We start from the raw sequence: 23,962 nt of genomic DNA, 5'->3' as shown, positions 1-23,962 counted from the left end.
ATTCCCGACCACGACTATTGCACCACAAGCCCGCACCAACAACCATCGTGAAGTATGGTCAAACAAGCCACAAGACGCGGGGAAGTCTTCAAGCAGCGGATTGACAAAAGGGCTTCACGTGTACTAATAACTCCGGATTATCTGTTGCAATGTGCAGTATTCGTGGACACAACTGCCACGCCTGTGCTGTAGATGTACAACCCCTATAATATCTGTTAATCCACTGCTGGATGAAGGCCTCCTCTAACGATCCCTCGGACGCAATAATCCACCCAGCACCTGGACACGAACCGAAGTCGTCGCTCCATATCCTCGCACGCGTTAGATTTTGTTTTAAAATGTGCATGGGGTATAGTGCGAGGCCTGGCAAAAGCCACGGGATCGGCTGGAGCCTACCCTCTTGCCTGGATTCCCAGCCGTGCTCCCTGCACTCGAGCTCGGCCACCCTCAAGGCCCGATCCTTCCGAGTCTACAGCAGCAAATACATAACAAATATACAGACGGTAGTAATTAGTACGGCGGCTACATACGATAGCTTCCGGGGATGATATGCTAATTCATATTTGAGTTATCTAATAATCTACAAGCCCTTTGTCAAGCCACTGCTAGATATGAAGGCCTTTCCTCTCCGCAAGAGGCTTTTTGACCATACTTCACCACACCGGTCGGTGATAATTGTGAGTTCCAGGACCGGTTCGGCTTCTCTTTGCCAATTATACCAAGTCAGTATCACCGCTTCTCCAATCGTCAATGTATGACAGACCAGCTTGTGCATATGTACATACACAACCACGATGCAATACTGTCCCCTTTAGTACGGTATTAAAGCGGCTTCGTATAGCACTTGAGATTTAAAACAATGTTTTAAAAGTAACCAGCAACACAATTGAAGTGTAGACATTTCTTAGGGAAGCAATGTTTTATATCACAGCAGACCACCTTTAATACGAAAGGGTTATACACTGGCAGCTTGAATTACTTACGTCTCGCGTGCAGACTTATGGCTGCTAAAACACTAATTTTATACACTCACAAGAACGTGCTGTTGTTGTAATCCATAATTGTGATTCGTTTTTTACTTTAGATTAAAATGAAATTGATGTCTCACGCTGTCACCCTTCCACGCTCTCCACTACAACAGCTGATCGCAGAGAGCGACACCGAGTCATCGATTCGTACCGATTCCGAACAATCAAATCGATTCCTCTTACCCTCGATTTACTAGATACGCAGAGTAATGATGGATTACTGCCGATTAATATAAGCTCCGCGCCATCGGTAAGTTTACTATTCTGTGAAACACGTGAAGCTACCGTGGATTTTTTTAGCATGTACCGTGGTGGCAAAAATAGAATCGATTGTTAGGATCGAATCTTGTTCGGTATTCGCGCATCACATGGAATAGACGCGTGGAATCGTGGTTAACCGAATCGCTGATTCACGATTTTACGCCCAACTCTATGCAAATGATACTGTAGGGGTGTCAGGGGAAGGATTCCCACCAATAGATGGGTTAGGGGGAGGGGTGATCGAGGTGATATAAGGGGAGAACGGGCGGGAAAGGGGGGCCTTTGGCGGGAACGGGATTGGGGACGGCTGGCGACAGGTGTGAATGGAAGGAAAGGAATAAAGGACGAGACCCCTGCAATCTCGTGTCGGCTCCTCTCTACATTTGGTGGCAGCGGTGGGATCCTAATGGCTACAAAGAAGAATCCTCGCGGGAGGGAGCCGAGGGAGGAGGAAGCAGGGGCCGGGGATCCTTCACATCCTGGGCAACAAGGGGGCCTGCTGTCAGAAGCAGCAGAAGGGGGCCCGGATCGCCTGGAGGATCGCATGGAGGACCGCATGGCCCGCGTGGAGAGGGCGCTCCAGGAGCTCTTGCAGAGGCTCCCTATGGGGGGCCCACCGGCACCGGGACCCCCACCCCCACGCGTACTACGGGAGGAGAGGCCACGGGAACCGGACGCCGACCAGCCGGCCGGGCAGGAGCCGCAACCAACCTCGTCACGCCAGCCGCCGCCGCTCCCGCCAAAACCCCCAGGGCTAAACACCCAACACGGAGAGCAGGTGGCCGGACGGCCGCGTCGGCTGGGGCCCGTCGACAAGTTTGTGGCTGAGGAAGAAGATTGGGAGGAGTTTGTCCGCCGATTCGAGGCTGCCTTCCACGCTCTCGAGTGGACAGACGAAGAGGCCCTACGAGCGCTGCCATCTGTTCTGGGCAAAGAAGCACTCTCCTCTTACACCTCCCTTCCCTCGCACAGCAAGTCCACGCTACAGGCGGCCTACGAGGCTTTGGGGGAGATCTATTGCCCGGCGGAAGGAGCCTTTAAACGGTTCCAGGATCGCCAGCGAGGGGCTAAAGAATCCCCTTTAGCCTACAGGGGGGCGCTGCTCGTGTTGGCGAGGAGAGCTTTCCCTCGCCTGGCTGAAGAAGCGCTCGAGGACCTCGTGGTCGAGCACCTCATCGCCTACGCTTGCCGCGCCGGCGTTGTAATGCCCGTAGTGACGCCGGAAGAACGCACCTCGCTGTGGGCTGCCCGGACCATCCAAGCCCACGAGCAGGTCATGGGCCGGGCGCCACCCGTGGGCCCGGTGGCTGGCGCGGCGGGGGGGAACAGCCCAGCCGTTGCCGCGGCGCTACTTGGTCCAGCGACACTAACCGCCGAACCTGCACCGTCACCACAGGCTGCCGGTGGGGCATCTGGGGACGGACCGCCGACGTCTGAGACGGAGCCATCGCTGCGGGAGGTGTACGCGGCGATCCGGGGACTGGCGGAGCAGAGGGACCAACCGCCGCGTCGCTGGCAGCCGCCTCTACAACATCGCGCCGAGCCCCCCCGACGCAACGCCCCGTGGGTCTGCCACCGTTGTGGTCGCGAGGGGCATGTGGCGAGGGGGTGCCGCACGGAGCCGGAGGCCGCCAACGTCACCTGGAACCTGCCGGGGCCGAACGCCGACAGGAGCCAGGCGAGTGACGCCGTCCCACCCGGCCTCTCGGGCGGGCCGGGTAATTACACTTCCGACGCCGCGAACTCACCGGGAGTCTCCTCGGGGTGGGCGCCGGTGGTGTCGTTTCCCGGTCCCCGCTGTTCTGGTCGGGGGAAGGGGATAGCGCCGGGGCCTGTGGTCGCATCGCGACCCGGAGTGGCGTCGCGAACGGACGTGACGTTGCGTCCGGAAGTGACGTCGCGGTCGGAAGTGGTGTCGCGGATCGCGCCGGGAATTGCGCCGGGGCCGTGGACCGCGCCTGGAATCGCGCCGGGGCCAGGGACCGCGTCGGGGATCGCGCCGAGGCCGGGGACCGCGCCGGGAGTCGCGCCGACGCCGGGAGGGACGTCGCGGACGGAGGTGACGTCGCGGGCGGAGGTGACGTCGCGGGCGGAAGTGACGTCGCGGCCGGCAGCGACGTCGATGCCGGGCGTGACGTCGCGCGCGGGCGGGGTTTCGCGGGCGGGCGTGGTTTCGCGGGCGGGCGTGACGTCGCGGGTGGGCGTGGTTTCGCGGGCGGGCGTGGGTTCGCGGGCGGGCGTGACGTCACCGGCGGGCGTGACGTCACCAGTTACCTGCAACGCCGGCGAGTTGCCAGGGGCAACGGCCCGGGGGCGGAGGCAGCCCACACGATTGACATTGCGCCCTGGAGCAATTCCACGACCCGCCTCACCACCGCTTTGCGACAGAGCGAGACGGAACCAGGGGGACCACGCCCCCGTGACAAAGGAAAGAGAGGGGCTCACGGGAAGGCCCACCCCCCAGTCCCCACCGCCCCCTGCAATGGGGGGGCCCCCCCACACCACAAGGGGGGCCCATCCTACGTCACCTAGGGGGGGCAATTTGCACTACATAGAGAGCCCAGCCCGCAACCCAGGGGTAAGCCCACACTATGTAACAAGGGCGCGTTCACCCTGCTGGGACGCACTCCAAAGGGAGGAACCCCATCTTCAGTCCATCCACACCCATCCCCCATCATTTCACCATGCACCACAGGATAACGAGACGCCGCCTGGTCAGTGGCCGGACTCAGCCACACAATGGAGGAAGCTGGCAAGGCGGGTGGTAGCGGCCACGTCAGGAACCTCGGTCCTGGTCGGTGAAATCGCGGGAGTGTCGGCACGTATCTTGGTCGATACGGGGGCATCAGCCACGATCATCTCGAGCACCATGCATGAGATGCTGCCGGATAAAATCCGACCTTTAGTCCCCGTCAAGACAACGTTCATTGCAGCAAATGGAGGCAGCATGGGCTTCCTGGGCCAGGTTGAAGCCCCGATACAGATTGGGCAGCTTTCGGTAGCAGGACCCATCCTTGTCTCCGCAACGTTGCCCGTACCCTGCCTGTTGGGGACGGACTTTCTGAGGCGGATGCCAATGAAAATCGATCTGGCCAATGGGCGGGTGGAAGTCCAGGGAACGCATCTCCATTTCCTAAAGGCGGAGGGGGCCAGCCGGGGTGTACCCTACGTGCAGGCTCTGGTCAGTAAGTCTGTCTCCATTCCCCCGGCAGCCCAGATGCTGGTTCCGCTGCAATATCGGTCCCCCCTCGTGACAGCCCGACCAGACTCACCCATCCTGGTGTCTCCGGCGTCAGCGGCCATGGATCGTCATGCGCTGGTGGGGGCCGAAACTATTGTACAGAGGAACCAGCATCTGTTCATTCAGGTGCTGAACACCTCCGATAGAACAGCGACGGTGCAGGAGGGAACAGTTCTGGCCCACGTTAGTCCCTTGTCACTAGGAGCCCCAGGGACAGAGCCCGAGCTTGTAGGCAGCATCGGCCAGTCCGAGGACAGAGGGGCCAAATCGTGGATGGACCAGCTGGCGGGGCCTGAGCCGGGATTGCCGCCCGACCAGAAACAGCAGCTGCACTCGTTATTGCAGGAGTTCTCGGACGTGTTCAGCCGGGGACCGTTCGACCTAGGGCGCACAAATCTGTCACAGCACCACATCAACACGGGAGATGCCGCACCCCTGCGCCAAAACACATATAGAATGAGCCCAATGGAAAAAGGGCACATTCAACAAGCGGTGCAGGAGATGCTGCGGGCCGACATAATTTCTCCATCCTCGAGTCCCTGGGGGGCACCGGTGGTCCTAGTCAAGAAGTCAGATGGGTCACTGAGATTCTGTGTGGACTTCCGACGCCTCAATGCCGTCACGCTGGCCGACGCATATCCCCTACCACGTATCGACGACTCATTGGATGCACTGGCGGGAGCAAAATTTTTCAGTACGCTGGATTTGTTGTCCGGGTTCTGGCAGGTCCCACTAGACGCGGACTCCCGGCCTAAAACAGCATTCCGGACACCACAGGGCCTGTTCGAGTTCAACTGCCTGCCTATGGGCCTCCAGACGGCGCCGGCAACGTTCCAACGCATAATGGAGTTGGCCTTGGCAGGCCTCCAATGGGAAACGTGCCTCATCTACCTGGACGACGTCATTGTTTTCAGCCGATCATTCGAGGAACACATTGACCGATTGCGTCAGGTGTTCCTGCGGTTCCGGAACGCGAACTTGAAGCTCAAGCCGTCGAAGTGCCACCTTATGCAGTCGTCGGTACGCTACTTGGGCCACGTCGTCAGTGAGTCGGGAGTGGCTACAGACCCGGAAAAGACGGCCTGCGTGAGGGCCTGGGCTGTTCCCACAACGGTTCCGGAGGTACGCCGGTTTGTGGGTTTCGTTTCTTACTACCGCCGGTTTGTGCCCAACTTCGCAACCATTGCCAAGCCCTTGCACGTGTTGACGGCGAAGAACCAGAGGTTTTATTGGGGCCCTCTGGAGGAAGAGGCATTCCAGCAGCTGCGCTCACGTCTGACAGATGCACCACCATTGGCCTTTCCGGATTTTGGCCTCCCCTTTATCCTGGACACGGACGCCAGCGATGTGGGCATCGGCAGTGTTTTGTCGCAAGTCCAGCAGGGTCGGGAGGTGGTTATCGCCTATGGTAGTCGCGTGCTTTCATCAGCGGAGCAGCGCTACTGCGTCACACGTAGGGAACTCCTGGCAGTCGTTCACTTTGTGCAGCAATTCCGACCCTACCTGTATGGTCGCAAATTTACGGTCCGCACTGACCACGCGGCCTTGCAGTATTCGCTCCGCATCGACCAGCCTTCGGGCCAGCTGGCCAGATGGATAGAACGCCTGCAGGAGTACAGGTACCAAGTAGTGCATCGCAAAGGGACCAGACATGCCAACGCAGACGCATTGTCCCGACTGGTGCCCCAGGGCCCTTGTGCATGCACCACAGGCGGGGCACGCTGCAAGGAGGCGAGGCCGGAGGGGACGGTCATCGCTCCTGTACGCACGGCGGAGGGCGCACAGGGTGAGGTCCAGCTGACCGACCACGACCTGGGGCTGACCTTGGACGATTGGAGACGGCTACAGCTGGAGGAAGCCCCACTGCGAACACTACGCGCCTCAGCAGAGGCAGGGGGGGAGGAGTACATCGTATGGGAGGATCTCCTCATGCGATGGGACCCGACAGGGCGCCGGCGATGCCTGGTAGTTCCGGAGTCGCTGCGTCAACAATTGGTTATGGACGTACACGGCCGCCAGCTGCTGCACCTGGCAGGGCGGAAGACACTGCACACATTACAGGGTCGGTACTTTTGGCCAGGTATGACCGCTGACGTGCATCGATGGGTCGCTACCTGCGTCGAATGTGCGCGGCGAAAGCCGCCACCCCGGGTAAGCCGGGCGCCCCTACAGCCCATCACGGTGACCAGGGTCAACGAATTGGTTGCGTTGGACATCTTGGGACCGCTGCCGGTCACGCCACGGGGAAATAAATACCTGTTGGTCGGAGTCGAGTACTGCACGAGGTGGCCGATGGCGTGGGCCCTCCCGGACCAAACGGCACAGACCATCGCCGATGCCTTCGTGGGAGGCTATGTCCTTGATAAGGGGGCACCGGAGCGGTTGCTCACGGATCAGGGCAGGAATTTCTCCTCACAGCTATTGAAGGACGTCTGCTCTATCCTGGGCACTAAAAAGGTCCGAACATCTCCATATCATCCCCAGACCGATGGGATGGTAGAGCGGCTTAACCGCACCATAGCGGCCATGCTGTCCCAAGTGGTGGACGAAAACCATTCCGACTGGGACCTCCACATTCCATCGGTCTTAGCGGCGTACAGGGTGGCCCCACACGCGGCGACGGGGTTCTCGCCGTTTTTCCTGATGTACGGACGGGATCCCGTTCCGCCTATTGAGGTGCAGCTGACGGACATTCCGGCAAGAGCCGACGCATGGCCGAAGGCACTAAAGACCTCCCTCATTTATTTGAGAGAGGCCCGCCAAGCAGCCGAGGCCGCATCGGCCGCGAGCCAAGAGAGTAATGTACGGATACGGGAGAGGACAGTGACAGCCAAGCCCTTTAAAGTTGGGGACCAGGCATGGCTACACTGTCCTCAGGTGCCGGTTGGCCTCTCACCAAAGCTGCACCGACCCTGGAAAGGGCCGGTCGAGGTCATCAAAGCACTCCGACCGCAGTGCGTCCAGGTCCAACTGGGTAAGCGACGATGGTTTGTACACCCCACCCGCCTTAAGCCATACATCTCTCCACCGTCATCTTCACCAACATCACCACCAACATCACTGCCAACATCATCATCATCCCTACCCAGGCCAAGGTCGCCGACCACCACGCGCCGACCGGCAGGGGGTTCGGTGCCCTGTGTTCCCTTGTCACCTACAGCACCCCATGTGAGGCCTGACGGAGCGGCGGCACGAGCGGGGGCCGGAGAGACAGCGGCGCCAGGCAAGGCGACACCGGCACCACCGAACCAGGGACCGCGACGAGAGGGCCTTCGAAGGAGGGGGCCGCCACGGTCATCTGCTGCCTGTGGATGTCCGGGCTGTTACGGGATGCTGGCTGGAGACCTGGGCAGGCCGCGCAATTGATTTGTTGTGTTATATTGCATTGTAGGGTTGTGGGGGGGGGTAAGGGCTGTCGTCACTGTCAGTGGTGGGAGGCATGGGGAGACTTAAATGGTCCATGGGGGAGGCAGAACCGAGGACGGTTATTTTTTCTCCGGGGGGGGGGGGTGATGTAGGGGTGTCAGGGGAAGGATTCCCACCAATAGATGGGTTAGGGGGAGGGGTGATCGAGGTGATATAAGGGGAGAACGGGCGGGAAAGGGGGGCCTTTGGCGGGAACGGGATTGGGGACGGCTGGCGACAGGTGTGAATGGAAGGAAAGGAATAAAGGACGAGACCCCTGCAATCTCGTGTCGGCTCCTCTCTACAATACGCATAAGTACTCGCTAATGATGTGTCGATGAACAATTTGGGTTGATGTGGGAATGTATTTAATAACAATAAATATAAACGAGACAAAAACTACGCGTTTCTTGAATTGCGACTTGGAATCGCGTCGACGGGAATAGTAGTGAACGAATCGATACGTGCCTCGAAATAACAAGCAAGAAGAGCCATGCATACGCATGGGTCTGTTCACGATTTCCAGCCACGCGTTTGTGCTTCGTAGTATTTCGTTTTTTTTACGAACGCGTACTATCCAGTGAACGTATTGGGTTTTCTGCTGTGACATCCCAGTAAACATGCAACGTTGCTCCGCGCATCACCTTGGGATCGTAAGATCAGAAACATGATCTAGATTTGAAGTTTTCGTGACATAACATATATATTGGATCAACCTTACAATAGTTGCCATAACCCCATGTTATAGACCGACACAATAAAAAAATATCATCCTACGTTTTCAGCAGAGGGCAATTGCAGCCTAAATCAATTGTTGTACTGCAGCTATACCCCAGCGTCTATGCCCCACCGCCCTCACAAGACCACACTGGGCCAGCGTGGTGAAGTATGGTCAACATAGCACAGCGTGGGGAGGCCCATATCCACCGGTGGATTGACAACAGGACTGACATAAACTTCAATTGAATTACGCACACAGACACACAAACGCGCATGTGCTTAACGGGTTAGCAAGCTGGAACTTACAATCCGAATATCTCCGCTTCGAGTCGATCTCCCGGTGGTGAATTTGAATCGCCACGGTGCAAGTTTCTCAGCCAATCAGTTTGGTCGCGTGTGTTGGGAGATAAAGCGTCGGGCACTGCCAACTCTCCCTTTACACTCAAGACGCACATCGCCAGCGTGCAAGGAGTATCCAAAACACCCTCAATAATCGACACAACATTGTATATGGTCTCTCTATCTATCCTCCCTCTTAGTGTAAGCCCAGCTGCTGCGAGCAAGTGATGTGAGCAAAGCACTTGCACTCTTAGGTTTTTTTCGGTAAAGTCACGCAGGTAAAAATAAAACTAAATAATAAAATAATAGAAGTAATAATTGAAATAAAATAATAAATCATTATTTTATTTATATTATTACTTCTAAAATAATAAATCATTATTTTATTTCTAGAATTACTTCTATTATTTTATTATTTATTTTTACCTACGTGACTTTACCAAAAAAAAACCTTAGAGTATGAATCCTTGCAGCCACGAAAGCTTCAAATCTAGAAGCAAAGCACTTGCAGGGTCTGCGCCTTCATCTCACCCCCACCCCCCCCCCCCCGTTATAGGAGCACAATGGTTTCGCCCTGCGGACCCGGTCGCCATGGTGACCGCGGGGGGTCGCCGTGGTAACCAAGGGGGGTCCCCGCACAGACGCAGCGCGGGCGGCGCTGCCCCCGAGCGCTGCTGGGTCCGGCCGCTCGCCCTCGTCGCTCCCTCCTCGTCCTCGTTCTCCTCGTCCTTCGTCTTGTTCTTGTCGCTGCCGGCAACAGCCGCACGCTCACGCTCGAGCTGGGCGACCGGCAAGAGACGGTGGAGACGGTGGTGGTGGAGAGAGCGGCCCTGGTGTAGCAGCAGCAGCAGCGGCGACGACTACGACGACTACGGTGAGCGGACGTACCCGGGTCGGCCGGTCTCAATAATCATCATCATTCATCACCGATCCATAGATCCATCGATCTATCGCACTCCTGCGCCTCAGCTGACTTGCTCGCTCCGTCTCCTGCGGGGTCGGTGCGTTGCGTTCTCGCTCGCACGCGTCGATTCTGCGTCCTTTGCCGGTGTCAACGAAGCACGCTCCTACATTGAGGAATTCGATTAAAAATGAGACGATGACCCCCCCCCCACACACACAAACAAACGCCGCGCCCCCCAATCAAGGAGGGTGCTGGATAAAGGTTGCAATGTACTCGAGGCGATGTTGTGTGTGGTATTGAACGCGACTGGTCACGGGTTTTTTGCCCCGTTGTCCGAGTTTCAGGCGTTGTTGTTAGTGGCGTTGTTGTCGGTGTTGTTGTTGGGTGGTGTTGGGTGGTGGTGGTGTTGATGTTGTTGGGTGGTGTTGTTGTTGGTGGCGTTGTTGGTGGCGTTGTTGTTGTTGGTCGTGTTGGGTGGTGGTGGTGGTGTTGTTGTGTGGTGGTGGTGTTGTTGGGTGGCGTTGTTGTTGTTGTTGGTGGTGTTGGGTGATGGTGGTGATGTTTTTGTTGATGGTGTTGTTGGGTGGTGGTGATGTTGGATGGTGGTGGTGTTGTTGTGTGGTGGTGGTGGTGTTGTTGGGTGGCGTTGTTGTTGTTGTTGGTGGTGTTGGGTGGTGGTGGTGGTGTTGTTGGGTGGTGGTGGTGTTGTTGTTGATGGTGTTGTTGGGTGGTGGTGATGTTGGGTGGTGGTGGTGTTGTTGTGTGGTGGTGGTGGTGTTGTTGGGTGGCGTTGTTGTTGTTGTTGTTGGTGGTGTTGTTGTTGGTGTTGTTGGGTGGTGGTGGTGGTGATGTTGTTGGGTGGTGGTGGTGTTATCGGTGATGTTGTTGTCAGCGCGCTGCGTTACGAACCCGGCGACCCGAGTTAAATACCCGCTCATGGGAAACAACACCCAGTGACGATTATCTGAACCGGTCCTGGGCCTCCCCATATATCGACTCAGCCTCAAATGAGTACCCGGTGCGATGTGCAAAACATCGCCACTGGGGAGACAAAGGCGGTCGGGCGTGGTGCTGGCCACCCACCCCCTCGTGTTGCGTGCCAGCCATCATAGGTGCTCGCTAACAGCACTTGCCCCTACAGCCTGTTAAGGCTACACGGGGGATATTAGTCTTTGTTGTTTTGATGGTGGTGTTGTCCACAGCCATACGATCATCGTTTCTTTTGTCTTAAATATCGTGGCTGTCATCTTCACTCATCATCACTGCCATCTTCAACATCATCACTGCCACCACCCACAATCATCGGTGTAGCAATCATCGCTGTTATCGTCATCATCACCGTAACCATCACTGTCGTTATTAAATACAACTTGTAATTTTAACATCACAGCTGTAGCCTTCAACATCATTTATCTCGTCGTCATAATTGCTGTCATCATCATCATATTCTCAACATTGCTCTCATAAAGTGAATGGTTATTAATTGCAATGTAGAGATATCGTATTGATGTTCCTCCTGCCTTGGCGCAATCGTTTCACCTGAGCAAGACGATGTATTTGTCTCGATGGTAACAGTAGAATTAAAGTACCGTACGATATCGTACTGTCCATAATGTACGGTGTATTAATTTGATAATTTCTGTGACCGTATTGTAACAATAATCTATTTCGAATGAACATCAGCTGTTATTGGTTTCAAATCAGCATTAATCATCAATCATTGCATTAGCGGAGTAGCAACGATGCCAATTATGCCATTGTAAAAATTATATCCATTATCAATCTTGATCTCCTTTTCGGTCAGCATCAAAACATGATCGCTGTAATTTTTACTCAATAACATCACTACCATCATCACTTCTGCCATTGTTATTCCTGTTGTAACCATTGCTGTAATCAACATCATCTCTGTCATCAACATTGTTTGTTATAATCACTTGCATCATCATCACTCACGTACTCATTATTACTGCAGAGTGAGTTGAAGATGTGATGTAATGAAGGTTACGATGTCTGGCCTATATGTCTCTTGCACTGTAACACATTGTAAACATAACGTGTGTCTAAATGTGAGCGTAACTGCGCCACCACCACTAACCACCGCTCCACCCCAGGTGATGCAGTGGCAAGCACATTGCACTGTAAACCTAGTGACCTGTGTTTAATTAACGGCCACAGCTAACATCGGTTCCAAATCATCTCGGAACTGTTTCTGGGCCTGTCCCTGCAACGACCCACACACACACACCAGTATCGTGAAGTATGGTCAAATAACCCCCGTGACTGACATGGCAGTGGCGTGGGCTGTAAATTATTTAATCGTCTGCTCAATGTAAATGCCCAGATATAACCATCTGCGAGCAGTATTGAAATACTGCATCTGTGATCTCTTTCGGCAATGGAGACTTGGTGTGTTTATTTTCAATTCTACGATTGTGGCACAAGTTTTGCAATGGATTTAATATTTTGCAGATGATGATGTCACTGGGTCGCAGTGCCGGTAGTGATGGGGGTGGTGCTGGGGTGGGTAGCGGAGTGGTCCCTGCACCACCAAATGTCCCTTTGGCACCACCCAAGTTCACTCTCCCTCGCGGTATTTCACCGTTATGGTGACCTCTCAACCCACCACTGGCCCCCCATCCCAGATGAGCTGGAGCCGGGGGCTGCTTCGTCTTTAAACTTTCGGGCATATAAAGCAGCCAACAACACTCCGATTAATTTCCCTGAAGAAATACGGTGCAGTGCAGTAATTGGATGGCTTTACCGTAGTGGCACAATCAACACAGCACAGGGTCCTGCCAGCATCACCATAAACCATTTTTTGTATCCACTGCTAGATAATAGGGAATATCCATGCCATCGCTATCGCTCCTGCACCACGGCGGTCCTGTCCATCTCACTCTTCTGCACGTGTCCTGATCTCATCGCTCTATCTCTGTGGTAGCTGCCCTCCCGGGCGTGCTATCCGTTGGCCACCAATTCCACCACTCGACTTGTCCACAACAACCGCTATTCGCCACTAGGTTGCGGTGACGTCACCACGGCGCTTGTGCCAGTCTAGGTGCACTTTAAGGCCGCGTAAAGTGTCGAACGCCCGCTAGCAGGTCACGGGACAGACCCAGGTGCCATGGGTCGACGGACTGAGATGATTCGGTCAGTCGACTTATCCACACCCACACTTGACACACACATTCTCGTATACTGCTATAGACGTAACAATTGGTAATGGTTGGACGCAAGGTATACAACATTCCACCGCCTCAGTCGTCCTGCGTTTTCGTGGAATTTGCTTTAGGTGGGTGGTGGCGCAATGGTTATAGCACTGCACTATGAACCCACCATCATCCAAAGTTCGATTCCTGACCACGGCTAACTTCTGAGCCCCTCCCTACGCAAACCGTCACTGACCAATATGGTCAAGTATGATCAAACCCCCCACTACATGAGGAAGTCTTCACCCTCATCCACTAGAGGATTGACAAAATGCTGCTAATTATTGTTGACATTGTCATGAGATCTCTTCCCCTAAAGAACGCGACAGCAACTAATTCTGTACTGCACGCGGCACAGACGTGTGGCACAGGCGTGTGTCGTGCGGCGTGTAACACCACACGCGGGTGCTGACAGATGACACCGACAGAAACTCGCTTTGTAAAGCACCTCGGCCGCTAATTCCGGCGAGAGACCGCTGCAAACAAAACGGGCGGTTTCCCTGGGAATCTGCCGGCAGCTCAAGCTCACGATGGTTTGCACGAAGCTCGTGGCGGAGTCACTCAGATCTCTTATTGATAGCTGTGAAGTTTTATTAGCAATAATAATAATCATAGACTGCATGCAAGCATTAACAACAGCTGTGCCATACAGCTAGGCTCAACTGCATCGCACTCCAGTATACCGACGATGCTCACAAGGAGTCTTCTTTAGATTGATTAGAAGATGGTTATAAGTACACCCCTTGGGAGCAAGGCCAGCTGTGCTTATATGAAAAGTAGCACACTTGCTTCGGAATTGCCCTTCACCTTACGTCAACGTAATGTAAGCACGTGTGTTGATGTATCATTACTGTGCTGAGCTTCTGGTGTACTTTTGTGAAAATATTTTGCCAAAGGGCTGACGCTTGGAGAACACGTGAGCGTTGTGAGCTTTCGCACACCCGTGCAGAAGGTGACGCGACGGTTCGATACCATCTTCGGCACAAGCCCACGAATGGGCGTGCAGGGAAACCCATGGCCTGGTGCCTTGAGCCAGGACTGGCAGCGGCTCACGTTTGATCAAGGAATTGCAGCCAAGAGAGATCCGGAGCCCCTCGGGAGCACTTTTAATTATTTTCGGTGCCACCAGTGGGGAGCGCCACTGACCCCTGTCCCCACCTCCCTTTCGCGTAAATGTTTGGAACACAGTAATAGATTTCACATGTCAAGGTCCACGCAGCTTGAAAACCCCACAGACCTGGCAGCCTGCGTGTTGCCTCAACTGGATCAGACAATGGCAGTTACGGGTTTTAGAACTAGACCTCTGGCTGTTGCCACCCGCACTGCCTCGTCTGCTTAGCTGGTTCCCATGGGAAATGAACACAAACCGTGAAGGCTGAGGTTTTTTTTTCCTCCTCCGATCTAATGGAGATGCCAATTCCTCGGAGGAAAGAGGGCGGCCGTGGCTTAATGGTGACTGCACTGTTGTTTCCCGTACCCCTACGGCACGCTGCGCAAAGAGAGAGAGAGAAAAAAAGACTGTGCGCACGTCTGCGAGCGCACGGATTTGTCCTTGCCGCACGGCCGATGTCAGACACCCCTTGCAGCGGCGCAACCTAAATATTTCGCTCGTTTTTCACAAACTCAGCGAGCGCGTTCGACGTTACCCCTCCACCCCCCCCCCCCCGACAACGAAAAAGAAACCGCCTCGCGCGGAGTTCCAGCGTCCATCACCGGCACGTTAGCGCGCACGTCGTGCGGACACGACGCAGGGCCCGTGTGAAGCATTACACACTTTCTCCCAAACGTAGTGCAGCGTTAATGCGGGCGAGTGCTTTACCATTTGACAGCGCTTTGAGGAGAGTACGCGCTTGCCTCAGGGAAGGTTATACGACTGGTCGCTTGAGTAGCCTTTCTGCACAGCGTGCGCAGGATTAATCATTTGTCAGGCTGCGGGCTGAGAGAGCTGGCTGTTTGCGTTATTGGCTGCGCTTTTACCGGCCCAGGACCCTTACAGCAGCTTTATTTGTGTGCTGGCAAAGAAATCCTCTGACTTCAAATCCACCCCCGTAATTTCAATTTAACTCCGCACATCTCACATCACATCAAGAGAGAGTGTATTCTTTTACAGGCTGCTCACTTCCACGTTGGCTAAATTAACTGTCACATCCTGGAATGTCCTAACAGCAGTGGGCACATTATATTAACCAGCATTGGAATTCATTGCACCCGCATCGAAATTGGATGCCCTTCGTTTGAGAAAAAACTGTCTCTGCTAAAAATATATAAACGAATTTGGGGGGGGGGGAAACCTTTCTTGACGTGAATGGGAGTACTGTATTCCGTAATTCCAGCGAAAAATTACCCATGCGTGTAGGTGGCTTCCTTGTTTTTGTTTGTTTTCCTTCGATAAAAACACAGACATGGGCACATCGGCCCGAGAGAGGCAAGATGGGTTTTTCACATCGGTCTATTCCCCTCAGGGCCTCAACAGCTGAAATGTGATTACCGGAACGGCAGCGGGAAACAGTCACGTTGCGGCTGAAATTGTATTTGAGCGCAACGGCCCATTAGCCCATCCCTAACAATGCAGCACAGGGTCTACGTCACAGCAAGAACAGCACCAATGCTGCACAGCGCAAATGTGAGATTACCAAATGTGCACGGAGAGCAGTGGATCGAGCCCACTCCATCACCGCCACCGCAAGACACACCGTGTGACTGCTGATCTTTGAAGCAACTGCTAAGTTTCGATTTAAAGCTTTCGTGACTGCAGGGATTCATCTTCTTGGTTCTTTTGGTAAAGTCACGTAGATGGAAAATAATAAAATAATAAAATAAAACATAATAAAATAATTCTCACGACGTTTCGGCCACAACGCAAGCAGCCGTCTTAAGGTGGAGAACAGGTCTGTCGAGAAGGCAGTCTGAATGCAGACTCTCCACCTGAAGACGGCTGCTTGCGTTGTGGCCGAAACGTCGTGAGAATTATTTTATTATGTTTTATTTTATTATTTTATTATTTTCCATCTACGTGACTTTACCGAAAGAACCAAGAAGATGAACTGCTAAGTTGTTTGCTTATAATCATCTGATTTAGTATTTGGCTTTAGCTCGCTGAGCCAATTGCATGCTAAGCTGGATTTGATTAAGAGACACGGAAGGCAGTGGCACGGATTCTTACGTCACAACTTTTTAAAAGGCATTTGCAGATGTTTGACGATCTGCAGATGGATTAACAGATTAATGCCTCATTACGTGGGTTTGAAATGGATTGCGAATGGATGATCTCTTAAGCACAGAACATCTGTTGTTATGCACCATCTCCTTGTAATGTATTAAAGTAAAAATTACTCTGCCGGGTGCATGAACTGTCCTCTGCTCTCAGTGACGCACGTTAGGTTTTCGGCATTTGTTCTGTACAGCTCTTCGGTGTGTTTTTCGAGTCATACCACTCGTTACAGCCATCTCTTAGACACACTTAAGTGGTTGTGCTTTCGCTACGTTGTCCCCACCTGAAGAAGGACGCTTGTGTTGCGCCCGAAACGTCGTGATTTAATTGAGTTGTTTTCATTTATTTAATTTTTTACCTACGTGACTTTACCGAAAAAAAACAAAGAGTATGAATCCTTGCAGTCACGAAAGCTTCAAATCTAGAAGAACCACTCGTTGTTCGGCACGATGTCCAACGTTTTGCTCCACATGCCGGGCGCTTGTTTAGCTCCCGCAGGTTTTCACGAACAACGCGCGGTACATCGCGTCAGAGGGCCGAACCCCCTGGTTCACCTCCGGTGCTTTCAATTTTTTTGCTGAAATCTATGGGAAGGCGCCAAGGACCGCGGCGACGCTCCATGTCAGACATGCTGGCGCCAACGTGCGTATCGGCACCACGGCCAGTGCGTGCCAACCGACAAGTGGGTGTCTAATTCTTGCAGGAGGACGGGCGCACGCGCGCACTTTGTGTCCGACAAAGGGGAGGCCACCATGGCGGCGGCGGCGGCGCTGCAGCCCCTCGAGATGCAGGTGCAGAGCGCCCGGCGGAACCTGCTGTTCCTGCAGCAGGAGCACGCCGCCACCCTGCAGGGCCTTCACGTCGAGATCCGCAGCCTGCAGCAGCGTTGCACAGGTCGGTCAGCCGGGTGTAGCAGGGGTGGAGGTGGACTGGGGGCGGGGGGTGGCAGCCGGGGACGAGGGAACAGGTGCTTCATGAAAGGGGCTCTGGTGCACGGTAACATTTTGAGTATAGTCCATGAGCACAGAACAGACATTTCACTGAAAACATATTCGTCAGTAACACTGTGGCCTTGGCTTTACTTCATAGCACGTAAATAGAGAGGCGAGAGCGTTCGAGTGGATTATACGAGTTGGAGACTGCACTTGGCACCACCATAGGGCCTGATGAGATTTACATGTAAAAAAAAAATTCACTTGATGGTGCCACCTGCAATTTATTTTCGTGGCCAACAACAGTGAATTATGAGATAACCATTTGAAATTAGTGACTCATATCATTCACTCTTTATCAGCCTTGTAAATAAATCTGTGATACTGAAGTATGAAGGGACTCGAAAGCATCACCGATTTACTTATTTCCCATGCACAATAGCTTCGTGATTATTTAGCTCATGACCACCTCACCCGGAAGGTGCCTAATCTCGTTCAGTCTCGGAAGCTGAGCAGGGATGGGCGACCACGATAAAACAGTTGTCATCGTCTGCTGCGGGGCTACATCAGGCTGCTGATTTGTAAGCCGTCTTCATCGCACGCCGATTTTTTTGCACGAAAAAATTGCGACAAATATCTTATGGAATTTATAAAGTGGTATGCTCTGATTTTGAAAACCGGTTTGTCGTCGAAGAGAAAATCGGGAGCTTACCGTGTAAAAATCTGGTAGGATCGGCAAGTGTGTATCGGGAGTGTACTTAATGTGAAAACATAACATTCTGGCAGACTTAACATTATGAGACCACGTTAACATTTTTAATGTACATTTTCGCAATAGTTACCACTCTTGAGGTACGATCATGTATTGTCCAACTGGAATTTCACTTTAGGCCTTGAATATATCCAAAAATGTAGACTGGTGTGACATTCTTAAGTATCTCACTTTATCTCATTCTCACATTTTGACTGCCCTTTCTACATTGTCGTTCATTTATGGAGATAGTTATTTGAAGATATAGTTGTAGAGATAGGAATAGCTACTTGTAAGGGTGCACTCAACACTCACAATGGGTGCCATGGTGGCGAGATGTTAATTACCTCGCCCAGTATACAGAAGGTCGTGGGTTCGATCCTGACCCTTACGCCCGCTGTGTATTTGGAGTTTGCGTGTTCTCCCAATGGTCACGTGGATTTTTCTATGTGTCTTCCCTATTTTCCCTCCACATTTAGAAACATGCGTTTGGAGTATTTGGCTGCTATAAATGTCCACATAGTAAGCCACTTCATTGAGCTATCATTTGTGGCCAGATCACTTCTGAAAAAGAGCTATGTAGCTCAGTGGGCCTTACCTGGTAAAATAAAAAATCGTTTAGTTTGTAGTTTTTACAAGAGCCAGCAGGAACTAATGGACAATTGTACCGCTCGGGCAACTTGATGGGCCTTCCTTCACTGAAGCGCATGTCGTGATGTCGTGACTGATGCTTGTCATTCTTTCTGCAGATTTGACCTTTCAGTTGGCAAAAGTCAAGTCTGAAAATGAGCCAGGTGAGATCCATTTCTGCGATGGCTGTCGGTGGTGCCACGTTTTATCCTTCCGAGGTCGCTGGATTGCAAATTGATTTTCCTAATGGTCTGGCGGCGGTATCGTTGCAGCTGCCCCGCCTTACTAGGGAGCCTCTGTTGTCAGATTCGTATCACTTTTAACGTAGATTAGTCACCGTGAAATAAATACTGCACGCTTACAGTGCGCATCGCTTACAAACCGCTGGCCCCGTGCAAGACTTCTACTCTCAAATGCTTGCAGCACAACACAACACCATCAATAAATGAAGCATTAAAATGTCGTAACTTAATAACAAATTAATTATTCTAATAATAATACATCTGGGGCGGGGGGGGAATCGTTTTAAAATGACACGGATCGATTTTACTTTGGATAACCAGCAACGCTAATGCATCGTTATCTACTCTGGTGTGGAACTGCAAGCATTAGGCACGGAGCAGCTACAGCACTGCACAGTGCCTATTATGCCCATTGGATAATACGGTCCCAGCACTGCGCACGGCTAAAACACTGCATGGGCAGGGCTGGACTGCGGCAAGGCACAGGGCAATGTCGACTCGCCCCGTTGATCCATTTTTATTTTTGGAGGAGAAAGATGTCAGGATGCGGAAGTAGCCTTTGGCATCAGCAGCCTTCAGTCGCATCAATAATTCACGCCGGGTAATGGGTTGCTGCGCTGTCGCCCGGGAGTCTAAAAACGTAGTCTTGTGACACCTTTACGGATTCGAAATCGCCTTTCACAAAAGACTGCTGGCTACACGTCACGGGAGCCGTGGGTTTTTTCGACTGCTGTATGCAGCATGCTTGGGGTACTTGGGGAGGCGAAGGGGGGGGGTATTTGGCAGTGGGAGTTCACACGACTTGTGCGGATGATTCAAGCTTGCTGCGTGCTGCAGCATGCATTATTCAACGACGCCTGCCCGCTGTTCAGATCATTCCAAAGTAGCTCCCACGGGGTCCCGGGAAAGCTCAATGTGAGCAACTGGCATGAAAACAACACACGCATGCTTTAAAGTAATGGGATATTTTATCACAAAATTCGACCAATGGGCACCACTGAGTGAACACGTTATCTGGAGCTCGGAGACTGACAGTTTTTATGCAATGCGACACCGCACACGGTTTTCGGTGTCGCACACAAACTCATTATAACCACAAATGTTAAAGAAACTCACCACCTTTGTTAACTTTTCCTTGTATAAAATGTAGAAATGTTAGGCTGTTTCGGGAAATAGCCCGTCTTCAAAACAGCGATGCCCAAATTGTTATTTCATTTTAAATGTTTCTGTTTTAAGTGCTATTGATGAATGTGGCGAGTAATTTTTTAATCATGCATCTGCACTGTCGCCAAAAAAAAAATACCCATAATTATTCGAGGTGTATATCTTCAGGCAATTATAAGTAATGCATTTTTTTGCCCGTTGGTAGCCATTTCTTGTTATTTACGTGACATTTTAAGTGAATTAAGTTCTTTGTTTCCTTTGTTACTTTCAAAAGTTGCTTCTCCTCTTGCGCATACTGATGGGTTGTCATCTCAGGCCTTAACATTCGCGGTGGGCAACCCGGGTTGGCCACTGAGGGTGGTGCAAAGCTGCGAGGGATAGAAAAAATGTACTAGGCGTACAAATGGAGGTACGCAGCAACATTGACACAGTGAGAAAAATACATCAAATAAATAAATATAGACACTGAGAAATATAGAAAGACAAAGAGAGGCCCAGAGAGACACCGAGAAACAGAGACACTGAGAAACATAGAGGGACATAGAGAGATACAGAGAGACAAAGATACATAGAGAGACACTGATAAACAGAGAGACACTGAGAAAACATAGAGAGACCTAGAGAAACCCAGAGAGACACACAGAGACCCAGAGAGACATAGACCACCTGCTCTCCCAGTTATAAACCTGAGAGGTGTGTTGTTTTTTCCACCCAGGGCACCGTGTATGTCAAGTAACACGTGATGTTTCACTTCCCCGCAAATTAGATTTTCACGATTCCAGGTAGAAATGAGAATCAAAGAATCAATATTTTGTCTTATTGGTCCCATCTCATTTCTGTTTTCTTTGTATCGCTTCTTTTGGGTTTCTTTTTAGGTTCTCCGGTTTCCTCCAATACATAAAAGCACATGGCAGTTAAATCTTGACTTAAAGCTTGACTGCAGGAATACATATTCTATGGGTCTTTCGGTAAAGCCACGTAGATGGCAACACAAGCAATCGTCTTCAGGTGAGAGAGGGTTGTGTTGGCCCAACATCCCGAGGGAGAGGACCCTCCTGAAATAAAGTGCTCAGACGTTTGGTGTCTTTTTTTCTCTGTAAATAACGAATTATGTTTGTAATTAATTATATTAAACTAAAGAGACATAAGCATAACTGCACATGTAATTTACGAAAATCGAAAAATATGTATTTTTTGACGTGCGCTATGCTGTGCACTTATTGTGGGCGTACGAATCGATTTTAGTTTGTGAATTATTACACGGCTTGCATGCAGGCTGGCCCTATCCAGCAACGCTATGAAATTAAATTGAATGTTCCACCCATTTTGCTGCAGGCGACCTGCAACAGCGCCACCAGGAGCTTGAAGCCAAACTGCGGGCACAGGAGCAGGAGAATCGCTCACTCAGTGACCAGCTTGAGCAGACGACTGCCCACCTGCTGGCGCTGAAGGCGGGCGCCAGCGAGCGCGAACGGCGGTACCTGGAGCAACTCCGCTCCAAGAGCCACAAGCTCAGCACGCTGTCACGGGAGTTGGAGCAGAAGGGCAGCACCATCGCTTACCTTACATCACAGCTGCACGCTGCCAAGCGCCAAATCAGCGTCAACCAACCGTCCGTACAGGCCGCGGAGACGGCGAGAAAGCGCGATAGCCAAGGCCCAGGAGTCCACGCTCGGGAAGTTGCGTTCTCCCAGAGGTACGGCTCTTGACGGTCATTGCGCGGCTTCCGTAAGCAAATGCCCCACAGTCTCGATTTAAAGCTTTCGTGACTGCAGGGATTAATCTTCTCGGTTCTTTCGGTAAAGTCACGTAGAAGGGAAGTAATAAATTAATAAAAATAAACATAATAAAATAATTCTCACGACGTTTCGGCCACAACGCAAGCAGCCGTCCTCAGGTGAAGACCAGGTCTGTGGCTTCAGCGTCTCCCCGACAGACCTGGTCTTCACCTAAGGACGGCTGCTTGTGTTGTGGCCGAAACGTCGTGAGAATTATTTTATTATGTTTTATTTTTATTATTTTATTACTTCCCTTCTATATGACTTTACCGAAAGAACCAAGAAGATGCCCCACAGTCGTTCGTTCGCAGCGCTCGCGGCTGCAAATGAGATTTGGCACAGCGGTGCGGCTGGACAGGGCTTTGGTTTTTACGTCCGCGGGCAGGTTTTCTCCGACGCCGCCACCGTCGTCTGCAAGACAGCGGTCCGCCGAGAGCGTGCGACGGCGATCGGTGCGAATGAGCCCGACGACGGGCGTCCTCGACGAATCCGAGCTGGAGGCGACGCCGGCGACGGCGGGGGCGACGTCGCGGAGGGATGTGGGATTCGTGTCCGTGGCGCGACGTGACGGGGACGGCATGCCGGACCCCGCGCCTTTCCTGTTGCTGCCGCCGCCGCCCCCCAGACGTCCGCCGCCTTGCGCGCCCCTCGAGCTGCGGCCGGCGCTCATCCCGCCCATCTCTCCGGCGCGCACGGGGGCGCGGCCGAGGCACCGCACGGCCCAGGTGGCGCCTCCCGGACCGACGGCGCCGGAGGTTCACACCCTGGCCGTGGAGCCGCTGAACGGCGCGAGCGTGCTCCTCGCGCGCGGAGAGACGGACCGCTCCGTGTGAGCTGCTCCCCACGAGCTCCCTCTGTCATCCCCCCCTGCAGTTCCCATCCCTCATCCCCTCTATCACTCGCCTCGCCGCCGTGTCCCTCATCCCCGTCACCTCAGCCTTCCCAGATCTCCAAGAGCCGCCGTATTTCGTGGTAATACAACCGCATTGCCACGCGATAAAAATGGCCAATGCTATGTGGTGAGGAGATGCTTTTTTTAATTACTGTGGCTTCATTGTAGATAGAAGGACGTTGCCACTTAAGGGGAGAGCAAAACGTGATCTGAGAGGGCTGAGGCTTTGTCATTTAGCATGACCCATGGTTAAATTTATGCCAGCACCTTCTGCATTTACATGTTTTTATACGTTTGACCTGATCTTTGAATCCAACGTTTTGAGTTTTTTTTATTTTTGTCGTGATTTTTTTCTAACATTTTGAAGCCGTTGCACTGATACCTGTTTTCATGTTTTTCGTTATTTTCGATGCAGTTAGATAATCAACTTCTTCTTGCGTTGGCAGATTTGTGGGTGTTGCTAGATGTCTTCTTTTGAGCCGTCATATTTTGCTACATTGCTGTGCCTGGGTATATTAGGTGAGCTAAGATTCTGATAAGTTAACGCTAACATCTATAGGTATATCCCAGTAACCAACATGACGTCACAACTTCTCAAAAAGGTAAATCCTTAATTGTGCTGGAGCTAAGGGGAACCAGGTGGAGTCATATACAAGTTAGAAAATTGATACTCCACCAAAAGACAAATATCTTAAATTGACTGAAAGCTGCAGCTCATGACTAATTATTTTAGCGTTCGTGTTGTTTTTATCTGTTTGTATTTATTTCTGACAACATTAGACTCAAAGCCGTCGCATGCTTTGCAGGTTATAATTGACATTTTGAACGCTCTCAGAACGTTTCATATTTCCGTCCTTTCGACGCTCACTGCAATGCAGCACTGATGCCCGATGGCCTTACAAATGCTTCCGTTCACTCCTTGCAAAGTCGGCACGCAGTGAGCTTGTAAATAATGGACTCCCAGGTCCCTTGCACTACCCGGGTATCGCTAGCATAGGCGTGAAGGGCAGTAAGCGCGTGCCACGTAAGCCCTGGCGCAGTATGCAACGTGGCCGTTTCTGACGCCGACTGAGATCTCTACGCCTCCGTTTCAGCGCCCGGTCAATCTAATTCTTTATTTAAGTCGACCTAGACACGGTTTTTTTTTTACTTACTCATGATTTGCTGTATGCTACGTAGTAAATAATAATTACAAAACATTACGATAATGGTGATGATAATTTAAAAATGATTCAAAATAAAAAGAGCCAAC

The 23,962-nt window shown here is 52.2% G+C and overlaps 2 protein-coding genes across 8 annotated transcripts in view; one reads left to right on the top strand and one right to left on the bottom strand.

The window, feature by feature from the left end:
- The window catches only part of FBXO38 (F-box protein 38), a 24,181-nt gene extending 14,489 nt beyond the window's left edge, over nucleotides 1–9,692 (bottom strand). Inside the window, exons 1-2 of one of the 6 annotated variants that reach the window (XM_078857474.1) lie at nucleotides 9,577–9,626; nucleotides 397–469 (exon numbers count right to left, since the gene is read on the bottom strand). The gene's annotated coding sequence lies outside the window, so the exon portion shown is untranslated. Of the gene's footprint in view, nucleotides 1–396; nucleotides 470–983; nucleotides 1,195–9,576 lie in introns of those variants that run through there. The other 5 variants (XM_078857472.1, XM_078857470.1, XM_078857469.1 and 2 more) reach the window with 5 other exon arrangements.
- CCDC92 (coiled-coil domain containing 92) lies at nucleotides 9,616–23,962 on the top strand. 2 transcript variants are annotated; one of them, XM_078857476.1, is made up of 5 exons: nucleotides 9,616–9,868; nucleotides 17,025–17,215; nucleotides 18,754–18,798; nucleotides 21,376–21,736; nucleotides 22,204–23,962. In XM_078857476.1, the coding sequence occupies exons 2-5, from the start codon at nucleotides 17,074–17,076 to the stop codon at nucleotides 22,649–22,651; spliced, it is 996 nt and encodes a 331-aa protein (XP_078713602.1). In that variant the 5' UTR covers nucleotides 9,616–9,868; nucleotides 17,025–17,073; the 3' UTR covers nucleotides 22,652–23,962. The 2 variants fall into 2 exon arrangements, with proteins under 2 accessions (XP_078713602.1, XP_078713603.1); XM_078857477.1 differs by lacking the exons at nucleotides 9,616–9,868; nucleotides 17,025–17,215; nucleotides 18,754–18,798 and adding an exon at nucleotides 20,108–21,048.

The sequence above is a fragment of the Lampetra fluviatilis genome, chromosome 6 (genome assembly GCF_964198595.1).
Source record: "Lampetra fluviatilis chromosome 6, kcLamFluv1.1, whole genome shotgun sequence".
NCBI classification, from domain to species: Eukaryota; Metazoa; Chordata; class Hyperoartia; order Petromyzontiformes; family Petromyzontidae; genus Lampetra; species Lampetra fluviatilis.
Note: the sequence above shows the minus strand (reverse complement) of the source record. Positions and strands in the feature narration are given on the sequence as shown.